Genomic DNA, 21,681 nt, shown 5'->3' with positions numbered 1-21,681 from the left:
ATGTTTTCGGCACCAAATCGCATATTTCCCGATAAAATATGGCAGATGGAAGTAAATAACGTCTACAAAGGTGATATTTCACAGTAATAAAGAAGTATTTGGTTCATAACTGGGTCGTATGGGGTAGTATTGGGTGGTATTGGGTAGTATTGGGTAGTATTGGGTAATTAGACGCGACGCTTATGTATACAATGTACTTGTATACACATACAGGAATTCAAAATCCAATTCTTACAATGGAAGGGGCATAACTCCAGAAAATATAACCAGACACATGATAAAATGACAATTGCAAAGAACTATTAAAAACACTTAATATCAGAAACTTGAAAAAGATTTAAGTTAAAATGAAATAAAACTAATTTGTCTTGTGTCACAACTAACTTCACCAAATTAAAATATTTATATAAAGAGATAATGAGTGAAAAGTTGGCTTTAAATGTGCCTGTAATTTAAGATAATTTTCCAACTTAAATAACAAAAGTATTCACTTAGAAATATCTATGATTTTTTTTAAAGCAAGTTATCAACTATATTCTCGGTCCAAGTAGGCCTCCTTGTATAACTCCTAGGTGAAACATTACAATCATTTCAAATAAACTCTGCAAAAAAAACACCATTAACAGACGGAATGTTTCTCATTTAACTTCTGTGATATTGAATATAAATTAAGTTCATTTATTTGAACAGACTTGGTATCTGATCACCCTTGCATGCTAAGGCCTAACAGGTTTTAACAAATTCTAACCCTGTGACCTAGTAAATGAGTGAAAGTTAATCCAATGGAGAAAAAAACCTCTTAATCCCTGCATGCTACCACCAAACATTACCTCTTGGTTATTTAGAAGAAGTTGCATGTAGTAAAAGCTTAAATGCTGGATGTACCCTGGACCATGATATAAGCTAAATTGTTGTTCAGGAAGGTGAGCTTTAATATTTGAACACCATAAGAATTTTGGTGATACCTAAATCAGTATTATCACACTTTAACTCAGCAGAAAAGTATTTACCAGCCATTTGACACAGTCCATCCTGCCAAGTTGTGTGGCTGCATGAAGACAGGACATTCCATCAAATGACTTCATCTTTATGGAGCCTCCCTTCTGTACCAAAAGTTTGAGAATATTGAGGTGTCCCTCCTGACTGGCAAGGTACACAGGAGTCACTCCATTCACCATCTGTAGATTGACTGTTCTGGAATTAGGAAAGACCAAATAAACATTTCAATATTACTTTTACAATTCCATCTTTTAATTAGTTACAATTCAAAACAATATTTGATCTAAACTTTTAATTGTACTTCTAATAAGCTTAATTATTATATCCGTATCCTCTTTGTCATTCAGCAACATATGTTTTGAACTTTTAATTAACACATTTGACCCGATGCAGTGACGTTTAAAGTGGATCAAGGTTATTTATTTTAACAAACTTGACAGTTTTATACTCATCCTAGAATGACTGGACACTTATCATCACTCTATGTCTCTTGCTTAATCAAATAAATATATGTAAAAAGTTAGTGCCAGACATATGACAGAATAATTATAACCCAACCAAATCTTATTTTTGTATTATATTACCTTGGTGTTTCCTTGACGATTATATTTACAACATCTGGGTTGCCTCCGGACACAGCAAAATGAATTGGTAGAGCCCCACTCGCAGACTTCATCATCACATCAGCATCAGTTTCATCCATAAGCCATTCAATAAGCCTTCCATGACCATACCTTGCAGCAAGGTGAGTGACTGTTGCACCTGTGCCATCCTGATCATTCACCACACAGGTAGTCTGTTTCAACAACCATTGTAGTACTGCTGTTTTACCTGTTGCAGAGGCATCATGAGCGGCAGTCGCTCCAACTCTTGTTCTTTTCTTTGCACTGAAGTTACGTTTCTTAATTAAATATTCAACTACATCAAGACGTCCTCCCCTTGCAGCGTAATGTAAACAATTGGCTCCGTTTTCATCGCAAGTGTTCTCGTCAAAGCTTGAAATTACCGATTGTAGATAAGTCAGATCCCCTTGCTTGGCAGCTTCGAAAATCCTGTCGTTCGTCATCTTGGACACTTACTTGATTCTTTTCATTTTCTTACCTGAAAGACCTCACCCATCTTGTTCCCAAACAAACTTCGTCTGCCTAAACAAAATACACAGGTGAGAACGTCAATATAAATATCAAAATGACTGGTAAACGAAACGAACATTAATTTACTTAGTGAAACTAATATATATAGGCCTAGTAGTTGCTTGGTGTATAATGGGGGCATACTGCAGCTCCCAATATATACTGAAGCTATTCTACTTTAGAGTAATAAAACATAGGTAAATTACATCAGACATAATGTTAAAATATGTCATTATACGAAATTTCATGGTTCGTTTTCACTTCATGAAATCAATAAGTTTGTAATTTATCTCAACTTACTCTGTGTATCGAAAACGCTTAGAAGCGAGCACCTGTTCCCCACAAATGTCCATGTTTCTATTCAATAAAGAACTTATTCACTTCATGGTGCTTTAAACATTAAAATTAAGAGTCTTTAAACACTCCAAATATCATTGTCATCATATCTTTAATTTCAGATACATGGTAAATGAAACTGCTCTAACTCTAAGCGTTTGATTAACCCCGACAACACGAAAACAATCTCGTGTTGAACTACGGAATGTTTGATGCACTAGAGTTAAGATAGGCCTACTTGTAGCTACCTAAGGTTGTAGGCAACTACAAATATACGTTACACATGGCGGACCAGACACAAAAGAAAAATACCACTAAAAGTGAAGAATCCTTCTCTGTCGAATTCAAATTAGATGAACAGTTACCAAAGTTAAGTTTGGAAAACGGAAATGATGATTCCGATGATACAGCATCAGAATCTTTGAAACGGCGACCGCGCGGTCTGCAAAGGAACAGGTGATTAGTATTTCAGTTTATAACTCATTTTTATAAGATTTCCCCCTGTTTTCTATTTTGGTGCTAATGATTACTGGTTATATTTTACTTATTTATTCTTTCTGTATAATTTTCTTTTCTTACTTTTCTTTTCTTTTCACAGTAAATTATTAGTCCGAATCATTCTGCCGTTTTATCGACTTTTTTATATCGGTCGGTCGTCGATTAACATCAGAACTCTGGCCCTCTATAATATGTGGGACATAGGCGACCCTAGTCCGCTAAAACTGACCATACTCGCAGGCTCAAAAATTCTGATCAATCGCCTGTTTATGGTCAGCTATCGACCGCTCTTTAAAATGTGGGGATTGTCGTCGAAATCTGGCGACAGCGATTGTGAGAGTTATACATGTTTGTCAGAGAAAATAATCATACCTTTATTTCAGTTGATTCATTTCTCACTCACTTGACTAGATGTCATGTCCGTACTCGATACAATATGGACTCTACATCGTTTTATTAAAATGAAGTGCTTTCGACTGCTCACATCGACAGCCATCTTGCCTTCGACAATAGCGCGCACTAGCCAATCAAAATTACTTCCGGTTAATTTGATCAAATGTAAACATTGGTTACGCAGTGATCTTTTAGCAGACACAAACTAATAAGCTCGTTTGATTGATATTTATTTATCACAATAATTAGTAATAACAAAATTACTCTGATATTCCTAGCATTTGTCAGCATTATATTACGAAAACAACTCGATTGCGAGGAAAAGGTAAACTGGTACACATGTTTTTGTTGTCAACAAGTCGATTTGACAGAAGTAATTCTGATTGGCCATTACATATTGATGTATGCAAGATGGCTGTCGATGTGAGCAGTCGAAAGCACTTCATTTTAATAAAAACGATGTAGAGTCCATATTGTATCGAGTACGGACATGACATCTAGTCAAGTGAGTGAGAAATGAATCAACTGAAATAAAGGTATGATTATTTTCTCTGACAAACATGTATAACTCTCACAATCGCTGTCGCCAGATTTCGACGACAATCCCCGCATTTTAAAGAGCAGTCGATAGCTGACCATAAACAGGCGACCGATCAGAATTTTTGAGCCTGCGATTATGGTCAGTTTTAGCGGACTAAGGCGACCCGCGCCAGAGTCGCTCTTCAAACAGATATTTTAGAAACAAAACGTCACTTTAATTCACACACATGTCTCACATGGATCTATTTTAGAGCGTCCATCTAGAGTACGAAGTGTCCGGAGTTGAACCCGGCCTGCTTTTTGTATTAATAATAAACCACTTTATTTGAGGTCCTGTACAATTGTAAACAAAAAACATAAGCTCTGAAGAGCATTTATTACGACGCCTATAAGAGAACAAATAATGTTTTTGTGGTGGAGGAAAACCAAGGGGGGGGGGGGGGGAACCACCATGCCATCAGAGGGATTAACAACTATAACCCTATTAAACATCACTCTCTTTTTTCTTTTTCCACCACCACTGGGGATTGAACCGAAATTCTGTCTGCTAACATTGTGAACAAAACTGGCACCTGTAACACTTAGCATTTTCTTGGAAATTAAGAAAAATGAATTATATAGAAGTGACAAGCGACAGGACTTAGGTCTCCCCTTTTAATCTTATCAACATATTTTTATGTATGCCACATCACAAAACCACAAAAGATCATGCAGAAGAAGTTTTTTTAACTTTAGATTGTTAAAATCGCATATAAAACTGATCAATCACTTGGCCTTTTTTATCAATGTTTGGAATAGGTACATGTATACCCTTTTGAATTGCATGGTTCAACAACTTCATTAAAAATAACACAGCTGTAGAAGTTAAAGAATGATAAAAATTAATATGTTGTTAAATATGTTACTTTGTTTATGTGTGTTTATTCTTAAAGAAAGGAAACGATCTAATTTAAAGGTCATTCATTTTGAACATGCTAAATCACTCTTTGCTAAGTTAGGTGACATGAAATTCTTTTCAAAAATATAATATAAACTTTTCCATATTGATTTATAAAAATTCCATACTAATCTAAATCAATTCAGTACAAATATTAACAATTTCATACTTATAGAAAAAGGTTCTTACTTATATTTAACAGCTCCATACTAATATATAAAAAAAAGTGTCATACTAGTAATAGTTTAAAACCGTTCTGTACAAGTTTATATTAAAACATTGCTGGCCCCATTCTAATATAAAAACATGTTAGACTTCCTTTATTGTTCCATACTATGATAAACCTCCGGTCTGTTCGAACAAAATTAAATAAAAGTTGTTAATCCTGTTTAAATTTGAACAGGATTAACAATATTTATTTAATTTTACATTATAAAATAGTTTCATGCTAGTATAATTTTAGAATTTTTAAACCATTAAAATATATTTTTATCAAAAGTAGTCTTGGCTTGATTAATTAGGTACCGGTAATTACAATTTGAAAAACCTAATGGAATGCATGTTTTGATAACACTTAAGCAATGAAAATTAGATAACATAGTATTTTAAGGGAGATAACTCAAACACAAATCATATGTAAATGTAGCATACACCCTTAAGCTGTTTGTATAGCTATGTGTAATGTAGTAAGCTGAAAGGTGATTTGCCATGACAATTTCATACCTATTAAATTGTATTGATCTAACACAGGGAACACAAATCTACAACTGTAGTTTAATGTAGGTCTCCTAAATGTCATTTCACATCAAAGACCCTGATCGTTTAAATTGACGTTACATAATTAGAGCCTAGATAGCACCATATGGTCTTTTCAAATCTGTCAGCATATGATACAGTCTTGTTGGTAGCTTATAGCCATGGATGCTTCTTCTTTGTAAGTACTTCTTTTATTTGACATAAGAAAAATAAATCAGGCAATCTAAATATAATATGTAGTTACATGTAATGATAGAATAATTTTATGTTTGTACAAATAAAACTATTTATGGTCTATTTTAGTATGTATCTGATGTTTCATAGAAGTTTAAATTATTATTGCAGTAACATTTGTCCATTTTATGTATTTTCTGATACTTTTACCGTATTTGACCTGTATATGCTATTAAGTCCAAGGGTATATGTCCTGAAGTCAGATCACGGGTAAATAATTGCTTATTTTGTCCCTTGTTTACAGATACAACCGTCATTTAAAGTCAGTAATTAAAAGGGTTGGTTACAAATATTTTGCAGTACAGTTATTTACCTCATTAAACTTGACACTCATTCTTTGGAATAATTTTTCACAACAGAAATGATCAATCTATCATTGGTTTTTATAGGTCCTTTAATTTTCCACTGTTTCGTTAAAAACTATACTGTGTTCCACCATGTTGAATTTCAATATTCCCAGTAAATCTATGAGTCACACCAAAATTCTATAAATACAGGTCTCCTGCAGATTTATTACTGCAACAGCAACGTTAACTATAATTGTAATGATATTTAAAAAATAGAATAATCTGTTGTGTAAAAGGTATATGGGTGTACTCAAATGCATATATCAAGTTACTTGGGTGTTTTTCTTGTCCTTATAACTATACTGCTTTAACACAAGGATTTGTGTTTCAAGTTCATGATTTTAAGCTGTTCCATGTCATCAGATGGTGGGCCTACTGTAACCAATTTTAGTCATGGTTTCCTTCTGTTCATTCCATTTTTGTACAATATATAGGGCTTTTGCCACTTAATGCACTCCAATCTTTCTCGTATTTCTTTTAATCACACCGAAGGCTGGTGGAGTGATCAGGATTTTGTCCAAATTAATATATATATAAATATATCACTATCAGCCAGCTGAAAATACAATTAACATGGTCAGTGTGTACTATTTACAATACCACAATATCCTCTTCATTGTATGTCTGTTCATCCATCCTGTCACCCTTTGCCCACTATAAATTATGACAAGGAATTATCTTGAAAGTAAATAATAATACACAGCTAACTTATAACATTGTGTTTCAATGTGCAAAATAAATGCAGAATTAATAATTGGCAAATATGATTTTACCAGTTTACAGTTTCCTGGTTCACACTTTTATAGGTTTCCAGAATTTATTTCCAGGAATGAAACAAATTTAATTTGAATAACTTTCAAAGAATAATATAATGAGTCTTTATATCATACTAAAAATGATATCAAAAATCAACTAGATGCTTTTGATTTGCGGTAAGAACCATTATGGCTCACCAAGATCGATATCCTGTTCAAATCCCCATATAGCATGCATCGGCACAAGGATTGACACATTTTATCAGGATTTTTGTCCAATTTGACACCTACATTGTAATAAAATTCCTGCATAACATACAAATTAACCAAAAACAAATTCAAAAAGGCAGAAGATATATTGCATAATGTAAAAGCATTTAACTTCATTGTGGGTTATATACAGGGACAAATTTGTATGGATCACATTTCGTGGAATCAATATTTCTAAAATAGGATATTTGCACATTGATAATATAATGGTCATTAAAAATAAAGATTTTTACTGCCAGACGTAAGACAAACAACGTCTAACTCCTATACATGTAATTAATTATAAAGAAATGTATTTCCTTACTGGATATTACCAAGTGTTGTTATATGTAAGACATATGTATCCAACAGGAATGTTCCCATAGGGTAAGTGTGTCTTTCATTTGTAGAAGTGATAGAAATTGACATGTCTCCTTTTTTGTGAAGAGTGCACTGTTCAATTTCGCAATACATAATTTTACTTATATATTTTTTAGTGCTTGAAGGGTTGGTGATTATGAAAGTCTTATTTTATTGCCTACATTTTCTTTGAACTAGAAAAGTATGGGATTCTGGGAAAGATACCGTAGGTACACTTAGCAAAACCAGTTTATTGATGGTCACAAATGAGAAACTATTAAATGTAAATATGTTTCACTTTTCCACTTCACCATCTAACCTCGTCCAAGTTCTTCCATTTTTAACAAGATCTAAAGTCTTGATATACTCATAATGTAGATTGGGGTAGGGAAACCCAAGATTTGTCAAGTGAATTATCTTTACCCATATTACCACCATACAGGTCAAAGGAGTCAACTAATTATGATGTTAAGGAGTCAAACATCATGTCAAAAACCTCAAATGATGCTTTCTAATGCTCACTAGCTAGCTAGTAGAGTAATACTCTGCTGACATCATGCTAGGATTAGTTGCTATCACATTTATTCAAGTGACCAGCTCATCTGTAGATTCATTAAAGTAAGTCGGGCGTAATATTTGGCCTGTAGGTCAGGCGTAATATTTGGCCTGTAGGTCAGGCGTAATATTTGGCCTGAAGGTTAGGCGTAATATTTGGCCTGTAGCTAGGTCAGGCGTAATATTTGGCCTGTAGGTTAACGTTGCTGAAGTGGTCTAGCAATGCAAGATTATTCAAATAATTACCTTGGCCATCTTTGAAGGTCACAATATCAAAATCTTCTGTCAAATGTCATATGTTTGCCAATTCCATTCAAAAACAGTTGATCAACACCATAAACGAACAACTCTGGTTTACCTCAATTTTAGATCAAACATGTGACCTATTACCTTCTGTCATCTTTTACTCTTGAGTTTTTCTACTTCCTAGTTTCATTTTTCCTGGAATGATTGTAAAGGCCAATGGATGGTTCGTTAAACATAAAACTTAATAGATATTTGTGACTTTTGGAATTATTTCAAAAAATCCTATGAAGTGAACATCTTAATTAAGAGGGCCACCACAAATGTTATTTCAAACCTATATTTTTACAAACCCTTTAATTTAAGGTTGTAGATTGTATACACTCATGCCATGAACCCAGCCAAAAATCAATGACATTGGTAGCGCAATATCCAGCTAACTTAATATCTTTTTAAGGACTCTTGTTCCTAATGCACTTTCAACGTGTCCTATTTTTCTCATGCGACCATTTTAAGGCCGAAAGGGTCTCTTGTTTCACTGACTTTCCATTTAATGTTTACTGTGCACAACTAATATCATGCTATTTGTTTTCTCTCTAATAAAGCCAGCGTGATGAACTCGGCAGGAGGTAATGTGGATTCTGTGTAACTGTTGTAGTTAGAATCTCCATAGGTTTTGTATTGTGTCACAAGTCCAAAGCACCCCTCTTCATGTCTGTAGTATATATGTATGTACAAATGTATAGTGTGAGTTTCGTCCCTTTGTATTTCAGTAGATGCGATCACATGGTTCGTGTGCTTGCTACTGTTACCTTGTAATGCCTTTAACTGTGTTTCTCATAACCATTAAAGTAGCGTAAATTAGGGTTACTGTCAAACTTCTTTTGAATTATTTCTAGAGATTGTAATTACTCTTGGCCATTCTTGGTTCCATAACATCTTTAAGTGACGAAAGCCATATTTTACCTTGCATTCTTCTATCATTTTAAACATTCAAACAGTTACTAATTAAGTTTCAAATTTCCTGTTGATAGACCGATTAAATTTATTCCTTATATTTTGCTTTTGAAAAGCAAATTGGTTGAATTAACAGGGTAAAGAAGTCCAATTCTAATTCATAAATCAGTCTTTGTAAGGAATCAAACAGCTGCAATACTCAGTAGCACAGTTTTGAGCTCTTTCATTGAGAAGTGTTATTTGCATGTGCATGGTCAATGATAGAGTGTGGTGATATAGTAAAATTTATCAGTAAGATATAGACACAGATCAATTGAAATAAATGTACATTGTAACAATTTGGAATGAGCAAAATTTTCTGTGTGTTTTGATGTATATTGTGATATGTTTTCATGTTTATTTAATAAGTTGAGACATAAAGCTTGTATCTAACATGTTCACAATATGTAATAGGTTTATAGGTAAATAAGGTTTATTTCTACCTGGCAATGCACCTGACACCTGAAGTACATGTAAATATGTAATATTAGGATAATGTTGTATATCCATTTAAACACTATACCATTTCCTGTATTCAATCATTCTCATTAAATATTCTGATCAAAATCCAAAGCGAAAAGTCCTAATTATATACATATAAAATTTAAAAAAATCTGTTTTGTCCCTGCCCACACTGTGAGTATTGCTACTGTACCTGAGCTGGCTGAAGGGAACACTTTTGTCAGTGAACATACTTATAGAGATTGCTGAGTATCGCTTACTGAAATGGGGTCTCATAATTTCTGTCGCAAGAATAGCTCTTCAGAAGGTAATTTTTCATGTTATATATATATATATGCGACAAAAATAAAGTTGCTTGTATCATGTATCGTGCCCCACTATTACAGAGTTATAGCCCTTTGTTTTCTTGTTACCTAATTATAATTTGCCCAGCGATATGGGATCAAATTGTTTGTAATACTCTGCCATATTTAATGTAACCAAATCCCCTTGGTGGTTCAGGTAAGTAAATATGGTGTCAGTTGACATTCTTTATGAATAACACTATGTACATTTTATTAGGTCACCTGAGACAATTAAAGTCTCAAGTGACCTATTGTGATCGCCTTTTGTCCGTCGTGCGTGCGTAAACAATTTACATTTTCGACTTCTCATCCAAAACCCCTGAACCAATTTCAATGAAATTTCGCAGAAACCTCCCATAGCCACAGGTCAACCAAAATTGTGAATTATATGGTCCCCAGCCCCCAGGGGCCTGAGGAGTGGGGCCAAAAAGGATCAAATTGACTTAAATTTCAAAAATCTTCTCAAGATCCAGATATGGTAGAATCAAATACTCTTCATAGATGGAAGGGTCTTAAGGTGTTTTACCAAAATTGTGAATTTCTTGACCCTGGGGTCTCATGTTTCCCCCTGGGGAGGGGGGGCAACTTTACTATCGTTTATATAGGGAAATCACATTTTGGACCAACATTTGTTTAAATCCATTGAAAGTAATTCAATTTGAGTTAGCATTATCAGTATTGGATAGCAGTTTGATGGTATGCACATATCAGCCCTGACTGACCCCCAGGGGCTGATGGGTGGGGTCAACTTGTTGATAACTTGATTGGAATTATAACCCTGAGTTGACAGTTTGATACTTTGAAGATTTTGAGCCAGCCCTACCCCTAAGGGCTGTAGGACGGGGCCCAAAGGGGTCAGTGTGATAAAATTTCTTCATTTTCCTTGTCTAGAGTCAAAGGTGCTAGTTTCAAATACTTTTCAGTCTTAAATCTGTATGCTAGATATTGAATAAGGTGGTTTTATTGTTTTTTGTCTCTTTGAATAGTGTTTCTGTTCATGTTTTAAAAACAAAAATCAACTCTTTTTATAAATATATCACAACTCAGGTGACCGTTAAGGCCCATGAGCCTCTTATTGTAAAAATGCTTTCTGATGCAAGCATTTAAAGTTACACATAATTGTCATTTGATTACCACACATAATTGTCATTTGATAACAACACATAATTGTCATTTGATAACAACATATAATTGTCATTTGATAACATTTCCATTGCTCCAACAGCAGAGTACTGTGCCCTGCTTTAATTTTGAAAACATGCATAATGTCCTGCTCTTTATGATATTACCACCCTGACCTGTGTTTGTTAAACAAATGCCAGTGCAGTGCCTCACATGTACAATGTCAGACCCGCTTAGCAGTATAGACCCGCCTTTTGTCAAACTTGTTAGTAATTCTCCACCACTGTATTTGTTATTGTTGTATATGTAGTGCCTGTAATTGTTTATCTTCGTTAAATGGTATTAATTTTTTATATTAGATGACACATTTTCTTACATCCTAATTGGTTAGATCATAATCATGTGTAGGTCGGTAATTTGTGATGTTGGCTCTGTGTTACTATTTTAAGAAACAGCGGGTTAGTATTCACTATATTAAATCATTTCAATTGTAATGTCACCATACTCTCTGCAAAATGCAGTACTTTTCTATGTACAATTTTCCATATGTTCTAACTTGCTTGATTATCAAAACATTATTTAGTAAGAAATATGATATAACAATACAATTACATGTAAAGACTTATATTTTGGTGAATATGTGGTTATATGGACCTGAACAAGTGAAATTAGCATCTTGTGTCAATATCACTTTCTCAGTTCCATATACATATTCACCTCAATAAATGTCTATAATCAATAGTTATTAAATTTTTTACTTTGTCAAGTGACAGTAAATTTAATCTCCTGATCATGTGTCATTACCAGGAAACATTCTGTGAGAGTACTATTTTCAGAACAGCACAATTTCCACAGGATTTTTCATTGTTTCAGATTTTTCATTATTATTTCTATGGCCTTTATGTGATATAGCTAATCAGATGTGATTAACACCTCAAGGATAACGTAAGGACAGTTTCCTGTCTGTTAGAGGGCTGATTAAAGTTATCAAATGTTAAACTCATTTCCTGTTGTTTCCTGTTTCGACCAGGGGATGGTATCTGGTCAGGTCATCATCCATCCCTTTCTTGTTTACCACAAAATTATCAGTAGAGAAATATATATCAGTGTTTGGACTGGCTACCAGTTTTTATGAGTATTTCCTAACCAGTTATCTCCCCCTAGTTTGAGAACATCCAAGTGATCGAAATTATTAGAGTTTTTTTTTTTGGATGATTCAATATCATAGAGATGGGGGCAAGTCTAATCAGTGATATAACAGTAAACATGTACTTACAATTTCGTGTTAAGAATTAGGGTTAGACCTATAGCCTAGGGCTGATCAATTGTTCTAAGTATTGTTAGCTCACCTGGCCCGGCGTCAATATTTTACTTTAAACAACTTCTTCTCAATAACCAAAAAGCAAAGGGTGATGCTATCGGGCCAGTAGCATGCTGGGATGAAGGGCTACCAAGTTTGTTCAAATGAATGACCTTGACCCACTTTAAAGGTCACATGGGTCAAATATGTTAAAATCTTCAAACAACTTCTTTTCAATAACCAAAAGGCCCAGGGTACTGATATTGGGCCTGTAGCATGCTGGGATGAAGGACTACCAACTTTGTTCAAATGAATGACATTGACTCACTTTCAAGGTCACAGGGGTCAAATGTCTTAAAATCTTCAAACGACTTCTTCTCAATAACCAAAAGGCCCAGGGTACTTATATTGGGCCTGTAGCATGCTAGGATGAAGGGCTACCAATTTTGTTCAAATAAATGACCTTGAACCACTTTCAAGGTCACAGGGGTCAAATGTTTTAAAAATCTTCAAACGACTCCTTCTCAATAACCTAAAGGTCAGGGGTACTGATATTTGGCCTGTAGCATACCGGGATGAAAGACTGCCAAGTTTGTCCGGATGAATGATCTTGACCTATTTTCAAGGTCACAGGGGTCAAATGTCTTAAAATCTTCAAACAACTTCTTCTCAATAACCAAAAAGCCTAGGGTACTAAAGTTGGGCCTGTAGCATGCTGGGATGAAGGACTACCATGTTTGTTCAAATGATTGACCTTGACCCACTTTCAACCTAATGCCCCTGTTCGACATTCAAGGTCACAGGCGTCATATGTTTAAATCTTTTAATAGGTTTTTATGAATCAAACACTGATATTCTGCCTGTAGCTGTATTTTAGTCCACTTTTAAGATTACAAGTATGAGAATAATACCAGCTGAGCGATGCAGGCCTATTGGGCCTCTTGTATATTTCAAGAGGTGTATACCAAAGCATTATTTTAACATATTGATATAAGTTTTATTATAAGATGTGTTTATATAATTATAGAAAGGGATGACAGATCTTTATAATGAATATGTTATTTTGACATTTCAGGAGGACAAAGTCCCTGTATGGTGTTAGCCCGAACTGTAAGTTTGGCCCAAAGGGATGCATCCTAGAGAGCAGGGAAGGCTGCGTACTGTAAGTAAAGAGACATTTTGTATCTTAACATGTGCTGTAAATATTCGCATATAGTGCACACTTTTTTAGGGGGAAATGATAAAAAAAATAAAGAAAGGGGTGCACACTATATGCAACATTTTTGTTTCATTTTTTTTCCGCGCAAAAAGTACCTGTGCACTAGACACGAGTGCACACAAAACGCGAATATTTACGGTATACCCACCTACTATCTACTGTCCGACCCAAACCAATCTACTGTCCGACCCAAACCAATCTACTTTCAGACCCAAACCAATCTACTGTCTGACCCAAACCAATCTACTGTCCGACCCAAACCAATCTACTCCGACCCAAACCAATCTACTGTATGACCCAAACCAATCTACTGTCAGACCCAAACCAATCTACTGTCCGACCCAAACCAATCTACTGTCAGACCAAAACCAATCTACTGTCAGACCAAAACCAATCTACTCCGACCCAAACCAATCTACTGTCAGACCCAAACCAATCTACTGTCAGACCCAAACCAATCTACTGTCTGACCCAAACCAATCTACTGTCAGACCCAAACCAATCTACTGTCAGAACCTAACTGTATACTGGGACATTTTTGCTGCAGTTCAACTTACGCACAATTTTGCTCTTTGTTAAGAGGGTGAATTTATCACTAGAGTGAACATTAGTAAACATAGCGATCGAATATGAAGGGCAAAACTTGCACTGGATGAATACAGATTTGATCAGCATTGGACTTTAGTTTGACTGGCCGAGAGTTTCCAGTATACATAAAATCAAGAAAAATGAGAATTAAACATTCTTAATTTCACATGCCAAACAAAGCATGTCAAACGACAGTGGAACAAACAATTTCTCTGCCCTTGCCATGACATGAACATCATGATATTGTCATTTTGATGTCACAGTTGATGAAAGTCCACATGTTACATACATCAAAGCTATGTTAACGTTGTGGTGGGGCTATTACAGTGCTTTCCACTAGAGTAGTGATAACAGTGCACTGTATATGATGTGACTGAACACAGGATTAGATGAGGTTTAACCAGATCTTGCTGGCATGCAATTCAATGACATTAACACTGATCATATTCTGGTCATAAACATGTCATACCATGTTTGACATAATAAGCGTCCTCGGCACTCAAAATTTTGAAAAATTAGAGTGACAGTAAAATTCTCAAAAAAAATGCTATAACACACTCTTTTCCAAGACAGTAAATCAATTACAAGGGGATTTATAAGGGGTGCACCGCTACAAGGGGATTTATAAGGGGTGCACCGCTACAAGGGGATATATAAGGGACGCGCCGCTACAAGGGGATTTATAAGGGGTGCGCCGCTACAAGGGGATTTATAAGGGGTGTGCCGCTACAAGGGGATTTATAAAGGGTGCACCGCTACAAGGGGATTTATAAGGGGTGCGCCGCTAAAAGGGGATTTATAAGGGGTGTGCCGCTACAAGGGGATTTATAAGGGGTGCGCCGCAACAAGGGGATTTATAAGGGGTGCTCAGCTACAAGGGGATTTATAAGGGGTGCGCCGCTACAAGGGGATTTATAAGGGGTGCCCCGCTACAAGGGGATTTATAAGGGGTGCGCGGCGCATATGTCAAATATGGAACTTCCAGCCAGGATCAGTCTCGCAAATTAAAAAGACTTATTTTATACTTGATTTTTGTGTCGCCTGCGAAAAGCTGGTGACGCATAGGTATATTGCTTTGTTGGCGTCTGCGTCGGCGACCGAACAGAGGTTTTCGTGCGATAACTTGAGTTTCCTTGGGCCGATGAAACTCAAACTTCATGCAGTGCTTCCTTACCAAAAGTGCTTGCTTGAGATTGCTTTTCAGGTCCGAAGGTCAAAGGTCAAGGTCACTGTTACTATAAATAGAAAATCTGTTTTCGTGCGATAACTTGAGTTTCCTTGGGCCGATCAAACTCAAACTTCATGCAGTGCTTCCTTACCAAAAGTGCTTGCTTGGGATTGCTTTTCAGGTCCGAAGGTCAAAGGTCAAGGTCACTGTTACTATAAATAGAAAATCTGTTTTCGTGCGATAACTTGAGTTTCCTTGGGCCGATCAAACTCAAACTTCATGCAGTGCTTCCTTACCAAAAGTGCTTGCTTGGGATTGCTTTTCAGGTCCGAAGGTCAAAGGTCAAGGTCACTGTTACTATAAATAGAAACTTCACTAAAACTGTATACTGGACGGCTTCGATCTACCACTTGACCCACCGTGTATACCTCTGAAATGCCGTCTTACTCCAAATGTTATTGACAACACTAGCTGTTTAACATCATAATCCACAAGTTTATTCATTTATTTATGGGAAACCATCCGACAAATCATACAAATTAAACTTGGAATTGAGACAATGAGTATCCATAGCAAGTTCCTTAAATTCTTCCCAGAATAACAGATTATATAACAAAATGATGCCATCCAAAAACATAATCTATGATTATTGCCTACTTTTAACATAATTTCTTGAAATGAAAAGTGTATCTATTTCTTCGTAATCTCCCAGCTTCCTGCGCAGGCGACACATTCACTTCCGTGGAATTCCTGTTTTTTAAAGTTGATGAAAATGAACAAATGTGAAAAATTATGAAATTATCAATTAAAAATGTTTAATTAAGACATCTTTTTGATGCGTTGACATATAATGTTACACATTTATATATGTATTGTTTAGCCAGTGGAATGTTGTAGCATAGGAACAGTGAAATTTGATTATAAATCAAAGGTTACAAAATATTAAAATTTTGTATAAAATACTATATACCAACACTTGTACACAGTGAGTGCAGGACCAGGGTTGCCAACCTCTTAGGAGTCCAGTGTGGGAGATCTCCCTCCACTGGGTTTTACAATGTGTGAGACTTTTGACGGCGTCGCGGCGTAACGTCGTTTTGGGTGTTAAGATAACATTTACAAATGTATCGAACAAATCCTGGCTTTCTCTGACTACTATAACATCTGCATTGTTGATATTTTCACTTCAAGATCTTTGTAGGAAAATAAAACAAAACATTTTTTGCAGATATATAAAAGATTTTTATTTATTACACAAAAAAAACTGACATCAGAAATGCAACACATTATATAATCAAAGGCCTTTCTTGTAGCGATTCTGCCCTTGGCTAGAACAGGTACCAGTCTTTTTTTCTGTATTTCCATGACCTGTTTAAAAAATAACAATTCATATCAAAAGTTATAACTTTACCATAGTAACATGAAAAAGTTCATAACATAAAAATATGATAATTTGACAGTGGAAAAATATTTTACAATTACTTCTGGCTACTATTCTAAGCAACAAATAACAGTTAGACCCTTAGCATTTATACCATGTTTGCAATCCGATCTGTTGCATGATTATGTATTGGACTACCTACGTACTATGTGACGTATGTCTATCCAACATGGCAAAGCACTTCCCGAAACTCGTTATTTTTTCATCGCATCAGATTAAAATTGTTTATTACTACAAGTCTCTGGTGTGTTAAATCATATACGCCACTTTACTGCAAAAAATAACTATGAACTTTTCATCAGCCATTAGCGACTGTCTGATCGTGATTCAATAATCGTTTTCTCTTAATATTTGTGAAGGCCCGGCCTAAAAACAATCACCTAATACACGACGATATTATTAGTAAAACTTTCTTTTTCTGTACGATAGGTACGTTGAATATTAAGTTTACGAGTGAAAACAACTTGATTGATTGATTGATAGGTTTTATGTCCGCTTCACTACCGAGTAGTTCAGTTATCCAGCAGACGATTGTGAAAACAACTCACCTTACGATATAGTTACATTCGTATCCACCGGATGTATAGCGACACCTCGCGTCAGCTCACTTCCAAAGCACAACGTTGCAATAAGAGTTATTCCCCTTTGTACGCCCCAAGCTAAAAATTGCCGATTTATGGCTTCGCGTGGGATAGAGGGAGAATATTTTCGAATGCGTGAGATTTATGGCTCACGTGGCGTAAGACATGATTATGCGGGAGTAGGTCGTGTCAGCGTGACGAATGCGTGAGATTTTGTCTCACGCCGTGGGAGTTGGCAACCCTGCAGGACTGTGACTGGTACAATCACCGGTGACTAGGTACTATGTAGCTCGGACTGGTACAATCACCGGTGACTAGGTACTATGTAGCCCGGACTGGTACAATCACCGGTGATGAGGTACTATGTAGCTTGATCAGCAGTTGAAAATACAGGTCTATAAGATTTCTGAGTCATTCTTACCTGTTCAATTTTCTGCCCTGTGACAACTTTTCAGATATTATACATGTACTGTAGGTCATTGTTCTGTACATAAAGATAGGCAAACAATTACATGTACTCTATTAGATAAAAAATTGATCATAGAATTAAGAAAAGAAAAGATGCTGGTGCACATCGGCGGTGTGATCAAAATCTTGTTTGTCATCATGTAACAGCCCAGTATTCATGTATATTGATGTTACTTTTCAAGTTTGAAATCATAACTTTTATCTTGTGACTTTGTTTATTATACGTCCGTATCATGTATCAATATTTCACTGATGTTATTCATGTGTAACAGCTAGCCTCTACTAGGCAGGGAGTCACATCCTCACACAAACAGGTTTACTGTAATATATATATGTACCATCATGTACATCAGGCAGCTTGCCAATATTTATTTTAATGACCCTAATACCAAATCTACCGTAAATGTCATGAGGGGAGGGATAGGTGGACATGGTTATTGCTGACCTTCCTCGAATCATTTTTCTGGAACTGACTCTCATTTAATCTCATCAGCCATCCTTTTTAAAATATATTGTGGGTCCTTGCATTGAGTGTTTGTCTTAAACAAACCATTTGTAACTTTTGTTGAAAACCCCATTTTGCAAGCAGCCTAAGTGACCATGCAGTGACTTTCGGGTGTTTGGAAATCTGTTATTGGTGAGAAGAAAATTACATTGAACTGTGTATGTACCCTGGGTATCCTGATCCTGATCCAGGACTCAAACCCTGAACTCAGATTGTTATACTATACCTATTGAGCTAGCTGGTCAACAGATTAAGTGTCCTAGCTCAGCTGTGCTACACTTCTATCCAGTGCAGTGTGACAGGGACCCTTAACCAAGTGTTAAGTACAGGTGACTACATGTTAACAAAATCGTACTGCACTAATGCCATCTTATCCTATTCACATTGATATTTGTTTATGCTTTGGAATTAAAGATCGTTTAATTAAGCAGTTATTTTCATAGAGTATCTGAAATTTCAAAACAAGAAATTTGATTATGAGTTGTCCGATAACAACAGCTAGGTGCTCTTATTAGAACACATACGGTATTTGAAAATAACTGTAATGTTGAAATACTATTGAAATTCTCCAATTTTATCATTTTGCAATTATATATTTAAAAGCATACTTTTTCATATGACAAGGCTTTTTGAAGAAGGCCCTTTTTTTATTGTCGCCTTAGTCATGATGAACTTAAAAGCATGTTTTCTCATTGATGTTACCGACATTGAAAAGTATGTCATTTCTATAGGTACAGTGTATATATATATGGGAAAGTTGATATACCCGTAATTTCCAGTTTTATTTACAATGAGCTAAAAGTGTATAATTGAGTTTATGTGACAAATTATCTTCACACATATTGCTGTTTAATGGAACGTTCAAGGGTAAAGAAACAGGAAAAACACCCCCCCCCCCCCCCCCCCCCCTTGGGATCAAATTGAAATTTTATTGTCATACTCTAAATTTATGGACACAATTTTAAGTGCGATAGTGTCTACAGAGGGAAAACTTACACAAACTTATAAAAATACTTGTAAATATTTCAGCACAGTTTTGCTTTATGCATATACATACAGTTAACTTATACTCATGTGTGGTCGGTTCAGGTACGCAGATATTTCAAACACATGCTTTTGAAAACAATCAGATATATTTCGGTACTGGAGACCCCAGCTATTTTCTGTACATGAATTTGATGTTCTATGAAACTTCAGTTACACTGCATTGATATACTAAAGAGCACCAACACTTTTAAATTGCGACATTGTTAGCAGAAAAAGCTACGTCAGATAAAATAACATTTTACATATGAAAACAGTCAGTATTTTGTAGGGTTTCAAATGACACTGTTATATTAAAGTCACTTTAATTTCAAAATATAACAAAGACCATAGTGTGTTGTGTTTCAGGGCCTATGTACTGGTATTCAGACACCTACGTTTATATGCAAAAAAAAAATCACAACATATTTCAGTAACTGGAAAGTTCTGTGAGCATTCATTAAACAAGCAGGGCCAACATTTTAGATGTCAACATGATTTGCAAAAAGTCTACGTCACTAAAAAAATAACTGATAACTATCTTATAGCATATTAAATGCTACTGTTACATGTGTTATCTCTGCTGTTACAGTATGTAACAAACATATAGTGTACTGTATCATGCTGTATGTTTATAAGTGGTCAGATAAACTTAATCCTTAAAATCTTAATATCCCTTGAGAGGTCACACATACACATTACTCCAGAGTGGTCAGACCAGTGTGAGCCCTACAATCTGCTCTGTACCCCAGCTGTGGTCAGATCAACTTAACCCTTTAACCTACATACTCTTAGAAGCTTGGGATAATTAACCTACTATTGAGTTTGACATATAAAGATATTGCTAAGGGGGATAACTGTGCTGTTCCTAAGCAGTCTTACAATGACATCACCTGTACTTGATACACAAACCTGAACGAATATATTAGCAGGAATGTTTTAACTTTGTTGAAATTGTTAAATCAAAGAAATTGAATTTAAAATTATGTGCACACATGCATAAGATACCTTCAAATATTTTAAATTATTTGAGCTTATATGAATTAAGAAAAACTGAAATAAAGTCAGATATTTTAAATTATTTTGTCTATATCCTTGTGCTAGAAGCCTGCAGTGTTATCATCAAATATGGATAACAATCTGTTTTAAATTGAATAAAAAATGAATATCATGTGGTAAAAATAATTATAACTTGCTAGAAATGCAGAAAATATTTTTGAAACTTTTCGTTTATTGAGACTGTAGTTTAAGGCAATCTTTGGTGACATAACTTAACAATGCAGTAATTTTAAAAACTTAATTGCTTGTGATGAAGAGGATGACAGGCAATCATAATATCGGGATATCACACCCTATCCTTTTCTCTATGCTACAGGTTTTTTGTTAGAAAACGAGTGGAATACCAGTAAAGACGAGTGATTATGTATACTGTGAAACACCTTTTTTTCATGGTAGATAAATCATTGACATAAGAAGTTAATGAGTTTCCATTTCATGCGAGTGCCATGAAACGGTATAGAAGTTTTATTTTTATTTTAGTAAGACTTTGACTTGCAAGTTCTTCGGACCTGAAAAGAAAACTTCACAACAAGTTTCATTGATCTCATGTTAACAAAAATGAATTCTGGATTCAATTTTTATCACAGTTATTACAAAGATTTAATTTACATGTACAAAGATCAGGAATCAATTAAAACACAGCTCATGAGTCACCAGTTGATGGGGTTGTTTTGGGGTAGCTGTCTAGCTCAGTTGTGCAATAAATGTTCACTAACAGTGAAAGTGACTAATTCATCACGGCCCAAAAAATTATACGCATAATCAGGAAAAACTTATTTCTCTGACCAGGAACAATATTACAATTCTTAATCATGTCCATTGTCTCTGATATGACATCACAATGTCATAACATCATGTCACTGTCTTAATTTTGATTTCATAATGGGCGTTATTACATGTATTGTAGCAATACACTGCTTTTGGCGAAGTAGTTATGTGATCAGTAAATTTACTAACTCGTTCGATACTATGAAATGAACTGTATTCCCTAACACAGCATGCACAAACTGACGGAAAACGACTTTCTAACCCACCAGGTCTGATGTGGAATAGTACTGGCATGTTTGGAC

At 35.3% G+C, this 21,681-nt stretch overlaps 2 protein-coding genes across 8 annotated transcripts in view; one reads left to right on the top strand and one right to left on the bottom strand.

The window, feature by feature from the left end:
* Positions 1-21,681, bottom strand: part of LOC110464547 (espin-like) — a 93,827-nt gene that overhangs the window by 63,247 nt on the left and 8,899 nt on the right. For 2 of the 5 annotated variants that reach the window (XM_021519810.1, XM_021519809.1), the window contains exons 1-2: positions 1,584-2,164; positions 1,011-1,194 (exon numbers count right to left, since the gene is read on the bottom strand). In XM_021519810.1, the coding sequence (XP_021375485.1) occupies positions 1,011-1,194; positions 1,584-2,065 (666 nt within the window). In that variant the 5' untranslated portion in view covers positions 2,066-2,164. Of the gene's footprint in view, positions 1-1,010; positions 1,195-1,583; positions 2,165-2,338; positions 2,400-2,432; positions 2,480-21,681 lie in introns of those variants that run through there. The other 3 variants (XM_021519808.1, XM_021519807.1, XM_021519806.1) reach the window with 3 other exon arrangements.
* The window catches only part of LOC110464549 (NAD kinase-like), a 75,404-nt gene continuing 56,377 nt past the window's right edge, over positions 2,655-21,681 (top strand). The window contains exons 1-3 of one of the 3 annotated variants that reach the window (XM_021519815.1): positions 2,655-2,924; positions 8,941-8,964; positions 13,635-13,721. In XM_021519815.1, coding sequence (XP_021375490.1) covers positions 2,752-2,924; positions 8,941-8,964; positions 13,635-13,721 — 284 coding nt within the window. In that variant the 5' untranslated portion in view covers positions 2,655-2,751. Of the gene's footprint in view, positions 2,925-5,724; positions 5,771-8,940; positions 8,965-13,634; positions 13,722-21,681 lie in introns of those variants that run through there. The other 2 variants (XM_021519816.1, XM_021519817.1) reach the window with 2 other exon arrangements.

This window comes from Mizuhopecten yessoensis, unplaced genomic scaffold, assembly GCF_002113885.1.
Source record: "Mizuhopecten yessoensis strain PY_sf001 unplaced genomic scaffold, ASM211388v2 scaffold11009, whole genome shotgun sequence".
In the NCBI taxonomy this organism is placed as follows: Eukaryota; Metazoa; Mollusca; class Bivalvia; order Pectinida; family Pectinidae; genus Mizuhopecten; species Mizuhopecten yessoensis.
Note: the sequence above shows the minus strand (reverse complement) of the source record. Positions and strands in the feature narration are given on the sequence as shown.